The sequence below is a fragment of the Leopardus geoffroyi genome, chromosome C1, assembly GCF_018350155.1.
Source record: "Leopardus geoffroyi isolate Oge1 chromosome C1, O.geoffroyi_Oge1_pat1.0, whole genome shotgun sequence".
NCBI lineage: Eukaryota > Metazoa > Chordata > Mammalia > Carnivora > Felidae > Leopardus > Leopardus geoffroyi.
In genome coordinates this window covers 85,324,177-85,337,119 of record NC_059328.1, presented here as the reverse complement: position 1 = coordinate 85,337,119, position 12,943 = coordinate 85,324,177, and the positions used below count along the sequence as shown (strand labels likewise).

General features: G+C 41.2%; 1 protein-coding gene across 5 annotated transcripts in view; it reads right to left on the bottom strand.

Annotated features, from left to right (window-relative positions):
- Positions 1-12,449, bottom strand: part of SLC35A3 (solute carrier family 35 member A3) — a 54,546-nt gene extending 42,097 nt beyond the window's left edge. The window contains exon 1 of one of the 5 annotated variants that reach the window (XM_045478401.1): positions 12,231-12,449. In XM_045478401.1, coding sequence (XP_045334357.1) covers positions 12,231-12,365 — 135 coding nt within the window. In that variant the 5' untranslated portion in view covers positions 12,366-12,449. The other 4 variants (XM_045478399.1, XM_045478403.1, XM_045478402.1 and 1 more) reach the window with 4 other exon arrangements.
- Positions 12,450-12,943: the final 494 nt, after the last annotated feature.

Here is a 12,943-nt window from a genome sequence, read left to right as displayed (position 1 = left end):
GAAGGCTCAGTGTTTAAGGAAGTCTAAGTTTTAGAGGGACAGTCAGCATAGTAAATTAGAGTATGCCTCTGGACTCAGATTGCCTAATTTCACATTCTGTCCCCACCACTTGATAAATAAAGCAAACTATTTAACCTCTCTGTCCCTCCTCTCCTTCATGTATAATATGGAGGAAAAACAGTATGTACCCCACATGTGGCACAGTTATGAGGATTACAAGGTATCAATCAGATAAAATGGTTAAAATACAATGCTTTATTTGAATATTCATTGAATATCTTTTTTTTTTTTAATTTTTTTTTTCAACGTTTTATTTATTTTTGGGACAGAGAGAGAGACAGACAGAGCATGAACGGGGGAGGGGCAGAGAGAGAGGGAGACACAGAATCGGAAACAGGCTCCAGGCTCTGAGCCATCAGCCCAGAGCCCGACGTGGGGCTCGAACTCACGGACCGCGAGATCGTGACCTGGCTGAAGTCGGACGCTTAACCGACTGCGCCACCCAGGCGCCCCTCATTGAATATCTTTATAAGATTTACTCATGTTAAAAAATACTACTAGAAATGTTTAAAATTGGCTTTAAAGAATACATGAGTTTAGAAAAAACTTCACATCCAACTTTTACAGAAAAAGTAAGTAAAGCAGGTGTAAAGTTGTATGTAGGCACCCTCTTATTAAAATGTGGTTTTTTGTTGTTTTTGTTTTTTAGCATTTTACCTGTTGTGACCTAAGAGTTTCTGCTTCATCTTAAGCTCTAATTTCTACTATATTACCTGATCCAGCATACTTTTTCAATCAAAACATTTATCTTCAGACAGCAACTGGTTCTTTGGGTTTTGAGTGGTATCTAAAAAATGATACACTAATAAGAATTCTGAGTAGCCAATTTAGATAGAGAAGCCGGGTAACATTCAAGCTTATAAAGTAAAAACTCTCATATTGTATACCAAACACTCTCAAATCTACATAGCAAAGACACTTAAAAATCCACTAAAAATATATAACCACAGCACTACACTCTTTCATTAAAGGAGACAAGTTGAATATACTTAGAATATGCTTGCTGTTTAGAGGGTCGAAATCTAATGTTACACTACCAATTCACATTGATCTGAACTTTAGTAATAAATTCATACACATGAATAAAAATATTAACTGCTGGTTTGATAATATTCAAATGGAGATGTTCAATGACATTAGTAATTGTTGGTTTGATTTCAGTTACCCAGACAGATCATGAATTTACTCTTAATTTTTTTGTAGTTTCCTAAACATTAATTATCAGATTAATATCAGATTAATATCAAATAGAAAGTTCCTTCTCTAAAACTTTCAGAAGAAAAGAAGTTCAAAAGTTGTACTTTACAGCTACTGAATGATAAGATTGGGCTTTAACCAACTGAGTTGGTTCTAATGTTTATCCAGTCATGCATTCATCATATTGAGTTCCTACTGAGTGAAAGGCACATCTGAGGATACAAATTATAACCATTTCAAATATAACTGAGACAGTGTAAATAGTGTGTGTAGACCCTATGGTCAATTATTTGACCTGTCTGACCTTTAATATTCTCATCTATACAATGGGGATGAAAGGAAATAGAACATGCCACCCCAAAAATATGCCACTTTAGCATATTGGCTGTTTTCAGTTGTAGGTACTTAGAAAAAAGATTTTTTAATGTTTGTTCATTTATTTATTTTTGAGACAGAGATTGAGAGTTGGGGAGAGGTGGAGAGAGAGAGACAGAGAATCCCAAGCAGGCTCTGCACTGACAGTGTTCCTGATGCAGGGCTCAAATCCATGAAACTGTGAGATTATGACCTGAGCAGAAATCAAGAGTCAGATGCTTAACTGGCTGAGCCACCCAGGTGCCCCTGGGCATTTAACAATTTTTAACAGCAAAAGCAGGGGAGGCTTTCCCCAAACCTCCCTTATCTGGCTAAAAACAAATCCTCTAAAAGGAACTCAGTTGTCATAAATCCCCTCCCCAAAGGAGTTTCATCAACCAGGGAGGATTGAGTCACTATAGGAGAGCAGATTAGAAATTAACACCACACCCAGATAAACCTTGTCACAAACTATCTTACCTCTAATCTGTTCTTCTAAGGGCCCATTCATCTTTCCTAAAAATCACTTACTCTCCCCTATGAAACCTACATGTCCCTTTTCTTTTCCCTCTTAAAATGGTATTTAATCCTGAATGCTAAAGCTATTTCTATGAGTTTCTAATTTTCCCTGAGTGTGTATGTATACCTTGTATACATGGAGAACACATGTTAATAAACTGTTTTTCTCCTGTTAATCTTTTATTGTAATGGTCTTAGCTAGGAACTCAGAATATCAGAGGGAAAATTATTTTCCTCCCCTATATGTCCCCTGGTGGCAAAGGATGGGATTGCTGAGACACCCCGCTCACTCTAGAGCTTACAGATGGACCCCGTAAGAACTGGCAGAAGCCAGAAACGGTAAGAAATCTTACAAAACCAGCTCTCCTTGATTTGTCAGTAATGCCCAGTCCAGAGAGGAAGGTAAAATTTCTCTGTCCCTTCCTTTCCAAATTCAGATTAGCAGAAGAAAAACACTTGTAAATATTAGTTCTCTGAATTAACAGTCTTGGGAATTTGGTTTGGGGTACCCATTGGTTACTGATCCTTGTTTCCCAAGGTACAGCTATTACTTTCCTATTTGCCTCATTTTGTGCCCTGAGAATTTGGATTGGTTTTCTGCTTGCCTGGGGCATTCTGGTTATTGGTTCTTGAGTGTGTAAGTGGCTCAACCATCAGGTTAGGAGCCAGAAGAATATGGAATAAGAATATAAGAATACAGAATATAGAATAGGAGCTGGACAGAAATGTGGGTCACATCCCATTGGAAACTAGCATCCTACTGACTGTTGCCAGCTGTGGGCGGGGGGGAGGTAGGATGAGGTGGGGACGTGTTGTCTCTTTCTTTTGGCTATCTTTGGGAGTGGTTCTGGAGGGCTGGAACTTTTCTACCTTCTTTGGGGATGTCTCTTGCATTAAGTTATAAATGGTATTGGTTTTGGTTTTGAGTCACTTGATAGGTATACCCTTGGTTTAAAACAAAAAAAGAAAAAAAATTTTATTTATTTTTAATTATTTTTAATGTTTATTTTTGAGAGAGAGTGAGAGACAGAGCATGAGCAGGAGAGGGGCACAGAGAGAGAGGACACAGAATCCAAAGCAGGCTCCAGGCTCCCAGATGTCAGCATGGAGCCCAATGCAGGGCTCAAACCCACGAACCCTGAAATCATGATCTGAGCCAAAGTTGGATGCTCAGCTGACTGAGCCACCCAGGCATCCCAGGAAAAAAAAAAAAATTTTTTTTTTTAACGTTTATTTATTCCTGAGACAGAGAGAGACAGAGCATGAACGGGGGAGGGGCAGAGAGAGAAGGAGACACAGAATCGGAAGCAGGCCCCAGGCTCCGAGCCATCAGCCCAGAGCCCGATGCGGGGCTCGAACTCACGGACCGCGAGATCGTGACCCGGGCTGAAGTCGGACGTTTAACCGACTGAGCCACCCAGGCGCCCCAGAAAAAAATATTTTTAAAGGAGTTCAATACTGCCAAGAATATTTACTGTTTATCCCAGCTGAAACCTGATAGATAATGAGATATTTGAAAGGATTTTTTATTTTTATTTTTAAAATTTTTTTTTAAACGTTTTATTTATTTTTGAGACAGGGAGAGACAGAGCATGAACAGGGGAGGGTCAGAGAGAGGGAGACACAGAATCCGAAACAGGCTCCGGGCTCTGAGCTGTCAGCACAGAGCCCGATGCGGGGCTCGAACTCACGGAGCGCAAGATCATGACCCGAGCTGAAGTCGGCCGCTTAACCTACTGAGCCACCCAGGAGACCCTTGAAGGGATTTTTTAAAGGAGCTCTCTGGTCAGAAGTTAGTCTAACTGGAAGCTGATATTCAGAGCCTGATGGGAGGTTTTTGTTTTTTAAGGCCACTCTTGTTCTATTTCATCCTGTTCCTCCCATGGGAACTTTATAGTCAACTGAAACCTCTTCTTGAACCCCTGCTGACCATATGCTCTGCCAACTCTGTCCACCTCCCTCTTGTTGGCATGATTTTGCTGAGGATAATCTGGAACTTCACTGGCTTCTCTGGGGAACCTAACATCCTCCCAAACCTGTTCCTCTAAGACCTCTCTCCCTTCCCATGGTTTCCGCTCTTCCTTCCTTTTTTCGCCACCTTCAGATCTTCCATTCAGTTCCCTGAATTCTTCAGGCCCCTACTTCCTCCATCCCTCTGTCCACCTGCAAGACTTCTCCCTTCCCACCTCAGCCCTCAGATGCCTACTGTCACTTGAACTTGAAGCAGCAGGAGTCAGAGACAACTACCCAGAAGCAACTACCTGATGCTGAAAAGGGAAATGGAGCTATTTGGAAACTGGGCAAATGAATAATCTTCAAAGTCTTCTCAACAAATATTGTAAAAAGCTTTAGCCATCTGAGCAGGTAACCTTATCTTCTTCCATCTGCCATAAACACAATTTGGATCCAATTGTTCTTTTACAAACTAGAGAGTTTTATATTATTGTACCTGACACATGGTACAATAATTTAAGAGTTTAAAAGAAAAGCTGTAAGATCTCTATTTGTGTTTTTCTGTATGTTTTAGATGTGTGACATTTTTCTACCTTTGGATGGTCTTGCCAAAATTAATTTGTAAAAGAGCTCAATTTAACTGAATTAAAGAAAAAGAAGTGCTATATTAATTTAGTATTCTCTCAGAGAAATACAGAAACTAACTCAAATTTTAAGTTCACATGACTCAGTTAATCTTTGGCAAATAAGAATATTGTTGAATTAGTTCAAAAAAGCAAAAAAAACAAAAAACAAACAAAAAAAAAAAAAAACAGCCAAACAAAAAATGAATATATCTCCAGAGTTGTCAGCATTAAATATAATAGACATACAGCTTTTCTACCTGGGTTTACTAGTCAAATAAGCATATGTTATCTCTGTGTTACAAAATTGGTCAGCAGGAAAAGTAATTTAATAAGATGGCTAGTTGCCATCTCATGAAATTTTCATGAATAATTTAAACATATTTATTTAAAACAACCAAATTAAATAACTGTAAGTTTAATGTAAAAAAGTTAAAAAATATAAAAATTCATAAATGAACTTTTCAACAATTTTTTTTTATAATATGTCTGCTTGAAAGTTTACCAAATATCGGGGCGCCTGGGTGGCGCAGTCGGTTAAGCGTCCGACTTCAGCCAGGTCACGATCTCGCGGTCCGTGAGTTCGAGCCCCGCGTCAGGCTCTGGGCTGATGGCTCAGAGCCTGGAGCCTGTTTCCGATTCTGTGTCTCTCTCTCTCTGCCCCTCCCCCGTTCATGCTCTGTCTCTCTCTGTCCCAAAAATAAATAAACGTTGAAAAAAAAAGAAAGTTTACCAAATATCTTTGGTAACTTACAGCCTTAGAGTTTTGCTAAGTCAAGTGAAATGATGAATATTCACTGAATATGTATATCATCCCACATAAGGCAAAATGGTGAAACATTAATAACTGAATGTAAGTTAACCTACTTTTTGCCTCTTATTAAAAAGCAACCAGGGGTATTTGGGTCTGTTCGCAAACATGTTTTGTACCACGTTGAAAAACAATGAAAAAATTATACCATGAGGAAGCATATAGCTCTAGAAATGAGGAAATGAAGTATTTATAAATTTGCCAATGTACAGAATGTTGGTGTATGACAAACACTTCACAATTACTTCCTAGTTTTCACTAGAATTAAGTTAAGAATTCTAATTAATATATGTAATTAAAATACTAGGAAGAAGGTGGGGGGACTTAGTATATACAAGGAAAGTAAGACATGTTTTGGTATGAAAAAAATATGATATGGAGATATGTTTTTGCTAAAGGAAAAAAAAGAGTAATTTTGCCCTAAAATAGAATAATTCGTTGTTCTAGAATGAGAAAGAGCAGAATAAAAGACAAAAACTAAACGGATATAGAAAGCTGGGAAGAGAGTAGAGGAGATACTTATTTCAAATGGTCATGATGGCTAAAATTGAGTGCGTTAATTATAAGGGTTATAAAAATGAGCCTTAATATCTAAAGTACATTGATGCAAAACTAGAATTGAGTCTTGTCTCTTCTAAGAGAGCAAAGCTTTCTTGGACTATGGGTCTGCTCTTGATAAGATTGTGAAAAGTTTTCCTTTACCTTTTAAGTAATCTGCCTAGAAAACAAAGATCCTATGTTTTATCAAAATAACTTCCTGTACTTCCCATTTTCTTTATCCGGTCTTTGATTACTTAAGAAAACAGAGTCTTTTCTATTGAAAGAGTTCATTTATATTTATTATATATAAATATATATAACTATGTAACTTTCAGTATTTGCCTTCAATGTGTTTGTCACTTTGGTTAAATGGATAACGAAGTATTGTTTCATAGGACCTATGATCCCATTTAATCATGTATTTTAAAACTTAATATGTTTGGGGGTGCCTGGGTTCCTCAGTCAGTTAAGTGTCCGACTTTGGCTCAGGTCATGATCTCATGGTCCATGAGTTCAAGCCCCGCATCCAGCTCTGTGCTGACAGCTCAGAGCCTGGAGCCTACTTCAGATTCTGTCTCTCTCTGCCCCGCCCCCCCCCCCCCCCCCCGCTTGCACTCTCTCTCAAAAATAAATAAACGTTAAAATTTTTTTTCTTTAACTTAATATGTTTGGCAAAATTCCCAAAAATCAAGTTCTAAATGAAGTCTTTTTGAGCTAGAACTTTGATTTGTTCCAGAGGGTCCCTGAAACATCTCAAAAGATATATTCTCTCTCCTTATAAAAAGAAAGATGTCAAACTAATGAGGTGTATTTGATATGTTAAATTATATAGAAAACATTGTCAGGGACGCCTGGGTGGCTTAGTTGGTTAAGCTTCCAAATCATGATGATCTCACAGTTTGTGAGTTCAAGCCCTGCATTGGGCTCTGTGCTGATGGCCCAGAGGCTGCTTGGGATTCTGTCTCTCCTTCTCTCAGACCCCCTCCCCCCCCCCCCCCCAGCTTATACTATCAAAATAAATTAATTAAAAAAAAAAACTTAAAAAATATATATATAAAAAGAAAATATTGCCAAATAAGAAGTGATATTCAACCTTCTTAGGTTATATCTGTATGAATAAATGTTATTAATATGGTTCCAGAAATTGTATGAAGTTCCTTAAAAATCTGATTTATCCTGGTACAATGTTATCAGTCATAATTTCAGTTATCATCTTAAAATATGTGTCACAGAAATAACCAAATATCCTTGTCAACTATATTAAAATGAACTCTCCTCAGATCTTTAACAATGGCCATTTTAAGACTTGTCAGTTACAGATAGTTCTTTTTTTTACACTGATGCTTTCATGAAAGCTTTTACAAGCTGCTACAATCCAAAAATGCTTGTCCTCAAAGATTCATGGAAAGGATTCTCACAAGTACTCTAGAATACAGGTTTCTGATAACTTTAAGATCATACCATTGGACTGGGGAAGAATTTCCAGAGCTCCATGGAAAAAAACTGATAGATTCATAAACTACTAATCTAAGATCAAGCAAAACAAGAATTAATTAAATGGGATGGAATAAAAAGATGAGGATGATTATAATTTTTATGAGTTTTTGTTTGAAACATTACTGGTTCTTTAACATTTTGTATAAAAGAGTTAAGGAAACCTTTTCTCTCAAGCTTTCTATAATTTACACCAATTTGGTAAAGGGTACCTTTGTAAAGAGAATTGAAACATTTATCTTTTTCTTCTTACCTAGTTCCTCCAGAATTCAGAAACTCATAGTATTTTTAATTTATGACAACGTAGTTATTTGCATAAGTTGAATAAGAATCTGTTCTCCAGTAACAAGACACAATTGGAAACACAGGCTATACTGCCCAAGTTTTGACTGGAATGTCACATTTGAGAAGGATGGGTGTAATATTAGATATGACCAGACAGCTTTAAGGAACTAAGATTGACTTTATAGAGCCAATAAAGTCCCTTCAAAAAACAAACAATAGGGGCGCCTGGGTGGCGCAGTCGGTTAAGCGTCCGACTTCATCCAGGTCACGATCTCGCAGTCCGTGAGTTCGAGCCCCGCGTCAGGCTCTGGGCTGATGGCTCAGAGCCTGGAGCCTGTTTCCGATTCTGTGTATCCCTCTCTCTCTGCGCCTCCCCCGTTCATGCTCTGTCTCTCTCTGTCGCAAAAATAAATAAACGTTGAAAAAAAAAAAATTAAAAAAAAAAAAAAAAAACAAAAAAAAACAAAACAAACAATAAAGCCAGTTGGTATCTTGCCTTCAGGGTTATTAAACTCACTAGGGGAGTAAGGAAGGTCAATTCCTAGGTCAAGAACCTCAAGATCTCTTTGAAACCTCTAGAAGACAGAAGAGAGGAATTCACCCAATTCTAAAGGTACTGCTGGCAAAGTCTAATGGCGAGTCCTTGGCTTGGCTTCCCAGCCTTGAGAAGCTTTTAAAAGTGCACTCTGAGACTCCTTCTGAAAATTCCAGCAAAGAGACTTTAAAAGAGCCTAGATGGTTAATCCCTATTCTTACAAGCTTCATGAAACCAGACTTATTTTGCAAATAAATTAGTCTTACTGTGTTTATCTTTGCAGAAACAGAGATACTGTAGAGAAAAAGAAATTGTATTTCAGTAGCACAGTATTGTGGATATCAGATTCTAGTCCTGTTCAATGTCTTTGAGGTTTTGTTACCTACCTATAAACCGGACTGGACCCTGAATTCTTCTAGTTTCCTTCAGTATCTGGCTGACTCTCCAAACTAACATTTTCAATTTTCTCCCACTCTTCCAACTTGGAATCACTAAGAACAAAAACTGCCCTTTTGCTAAAGCCCTGTAAGCTGAAGCTGAACAACTTGATACAAATTGTGATACAAGTAATCCTAGAGACAAGGATTAATTCTTGTGTTTTGGTATAACCTTATTTCAGATTTTTATTAATAATATTATATTTGAAATTGCTTTGTTTTTAAGGTTTTTTTTTTTAAGTATATATTTTGAGAGAAACAGCCTGTGCGCAAGGGAGGGGCAAGAGGGGGGGCGGGGAGAGACAGAGAGAGAGAGCCTGATGTGGTGCTCAAACCCATGAACATGGAGATCATGACCTAAGCTGAAATCGAGAACCAGACGCTTAACTGAGCTACCCTAGTGCCCCTGAAATTGCTTTTCTGTTCCATGTTTGACCCTAGTAATAAATCTTTGAGACAGTATAAATAGATTCCTCAAATAATCATAGTAAAGTACAAATTTAACAAGTACTATAAAATTACAAAGCTCAGCACACGAGAGAAAAAGAATATTTTGGGGGCACCTGGGTGGTTCAGTTGGTTGAGCATCCAACTTCTGCTCAGGTCATGATCTCATGGTTCCTGAGTTCAAGCCCTGCACTGGGCTGGCTGCTGTTAGCTCAGAGCTTGCTTCAGATCCTCTGTCCCCTTCTTTCTCTGCCTTTACCCCACCCTTGCTCTCTCTCTCAAAATTAAACCTTAAAAAGAAAGAAAGAAACAAAGAAAGAAACAAAGAAACAAAGAAAGAAAGAAAGAAAGAAAGAAAAGAAAAGAAAGAAAGGAAAAGAATACTTTGGACTAATGGTAGACTTCAAAAACCTTTATTAGAAGGAGGTATAGGAGCATCTGGGTGGCTCAGTTGGTTAAGCATCCAACTTCAGCTCAGGTCACGGTCTCGCCCTTTGTGGGTTCAAGCCCTACGTCAGGCTCTGTGCTGACAGCTCAGAGCCTGGAGCCTGCTTCTGATTCTGTGTCTCCCTCTCTCTCTCTGATCTCTCCCCTGCTTGCTTTCTGTGTCTTTCTAGAGAATAAATAGACATTAAAAAAAAAATTTTTTTAAGGAGGTGTCAACTTCCAGTTATAAATAAAATAAGTCAGTCCTGGGGATATTGTACAGCATGGTGACTACAGTTAATAATACTGTATTATATATTTGAAAGTTGCTAAGAGAGTAGATCTTAAAAGTTCTTATCAGAAGAAAAAAAATGTGTAATTATGTGTGGTGATGAACTTTAACTAGACTTATTGTGGTGATCATTTTGCAATATATACAACCATCAAATCCTTATGTTGTACACCTGAAACTAATATAATGTAACATGTCAATTATATCTTAATAAGAAATATTTTTTTTTATTTTTTAAATTTTTTTTTTCAACGTTTATTTATTTTTGGGACAGAGAGAGACAGAGCATGAATGGGGGAGGGGCAGAGAGAGAGGGAGACACAGAATCGGAAACAGGCTCCAGGCTCTGAGCCATCAGCCCAGAGCCCGACGCGGGGCTTGAACTCACGGACCGCGAGATCGTGACCTGGCTGAAGTCGGACGCTTAACCGACTGCGCCACCCAGGCGCCCCTAAAAGGAGGTGGCATTTAAGGCATTAAAGAATAAGTAGAATTTCTACAAAGATGGTAAGGAAGACCTTCCTTGTAAAATAAAGGATACAAGCAAAGACCAAGGCAGGTAGGCATAGACCATGTTCAGAAATAACATTTCCAAGCAAGTACTGTGGTTTTGCTAAAAAATAGAATTATGTGGGATACAGTAATTTTAAAAAATGAAAAGGGCATATCGATCTGAGTGGAGCTATGAACAGCTCCAATTTTGAAGGGTTTGAATGCCACACTAAATCATTTTACATTTGTTTGGGAGCCAATAGAGGGTCATGGAATATTTCTGAGGGAAGTAACCAGGGACTGCATAAGCTCCCTATCTTTAAGAAGCAGTATGGAAGGGAGTGACTGGAAGAGGAGCAGATTGAGGGAAGCAAGTTCAGTTTGGAAGTCACTGCTATAGTGCAAGTAAGAGGGCAGAAGCACCACATTTCCCACACAGGGAGTGGGAATGAAAAAGGGGAGAAGCAAATTGAAATGCTGAAAAAAGTAGAATCTATACTTGGGAGGAAATGTTAAGACCAGAAATGTAAACTTAAAAAGTCATTACCTTAAAGGAAACAACCCGAGTTTTACCAATGAAAATAAGAGCACCAAGTGAGAAACTACCACATTTCATCTTTAACTATCCAAGCTGAATGCTGACGGAAAACCAAAAACTCTGATTCCACTTTCAAATACTGCATGTAATAGGCCATAATAAAAGATTCAGTCTTTTCCACTATAAAGTAATGTAGTGTAAGTGGTTTGCTAAGCAAGGCCCATTACATTTATTATTATTTTTTTGGCCCATTACATCTAATATCATTCTTTAACTCATGTGAACCAGCATTCCCGAGAGGTGTTTAGTTGGTTTAAATGTTAACATCTTACCCCAACATACACGCGCGCGCGCACGCACACACACACACACACACACACACACAACCTGTTCTGATACTAATCTCACCAAGCTTCGGACAGCCCTTGCCTATGTACTACCCTTACCAAGGACAGCACTTCCATTTCCTAAAGTCCCTGCAGCTTCTTGAGCGCAGGGTCCTGGTCTGGTGGATCAGCGCCTACCACAAGGCTACACTCGGAGCAGGAGCCCAAGGTTCGTTCACTGAAGGAATGACCGCCAACCGGGCCCACGGGCCACCTGGCCCCGCACGCCCCGGGCTCTGAGGCTCACAGCGCCGTTTTCAGTCGCTTGACACACCCCTTTCCTCGGGCCCTTTTCCCTCCTCCACCCAGCACATTCCGCACGTCTTCCCTCGGAGGTACAACGCGTCACTTCACCCGCTCCCACCCTTGCTGAGTTCGACACGGTCCCCTTCGCTCGGACTTTCCATCAGCGCCCCCGCACACCTTTTCCCCCTCCTCCTCCTCCCGGAGCTGCTCCGGGCCCCCGCCCCCCAGCCCCCCGCCGGCAGCCTCTCGCGCCCCGGCCGGCCGCCGCAGCAGCCGGCTGCCCAGCGCCCGCCGCCCTCCAGGAGCGCGTCACGCTCACCTCCCGCGCAGCTCGGCCGGCTGCGCGCACCCCGGGCGGCGGCTCAGCCCCGCCCGGAGCCCCGCTGGGTCCCCCCGCGACCCCCGACGCGCAGAGCTTGCCGGCTCCTGCCGCCTTCGCCGCCGCCAGCTGGTGCGGCCCGGGTGTTTCCGGGTTCCCGCGGTCCCGTCCCCCAAATGCTCCGGCTTCCGCCTCGGCCCGGGCAAACGCAGTTCCCGGCTCGGCTCCGGCGGCCCCAGCTTGGCACTTGCCCGCTCTGTCCCGAAAGCGAGGCACCTGGGCAGCTCGGCGGGCAGCTCCCGGTGCAGGCGTCACTGTCGCGTCGCCACCTCGGGCACTGCCTCCTGCTGGATGTGTCCCGGGTGGAAGAGTCAGATGGAGCGGCTCCCGCCCGCGGGCTTCTGCGGGCATGTCCGGTTGTGGAGGGTGCCAGGTGTCCGACTGGGAAAGGAAAGGCAAAGTCCTTTGGGGCAAAGGACCCCGAGAGGGGGTGGGGAGGCGGATGCAGGAAACCCGGCCGCAGAAATAGTTGTCGCTGTCACTGAAAACGAGATTAGCTCTGGAGCAGTCTGCCACCCAGGAGCCTGGAAAAAGTCTTCTTGAGCTGGAAATGACCACCTTCTCCCACCCTGGCTGACGGGACAGCCCAAAGCGGCGCCAGCAATGCGCCTAGTGCTGTTAACCAGGAGAGGGGAAGAAACAACAGCAACAAAAGACAAATGCGTCCGGAGGATCTCAGAGTCCTAGGGGACTAACCCCTTCCTTGCTTCACGGATCCCTCACACAACACTAGCTTTTAAAAGCCTTCTGATATCTTTGTTGGAAACCGTCCAGCCACAGCAGCCCATTCTGATAACGAACAAGCTGGAATTAATATTCTACATCCAGTTTGGTCATCAAAGAGTAGGGCAGGACTATCCCTTTCCTCTTAACACAATGCCTGGATAAATTAAGCCTGCATCTGTTTATGTTGTGCATGATTAAAACTA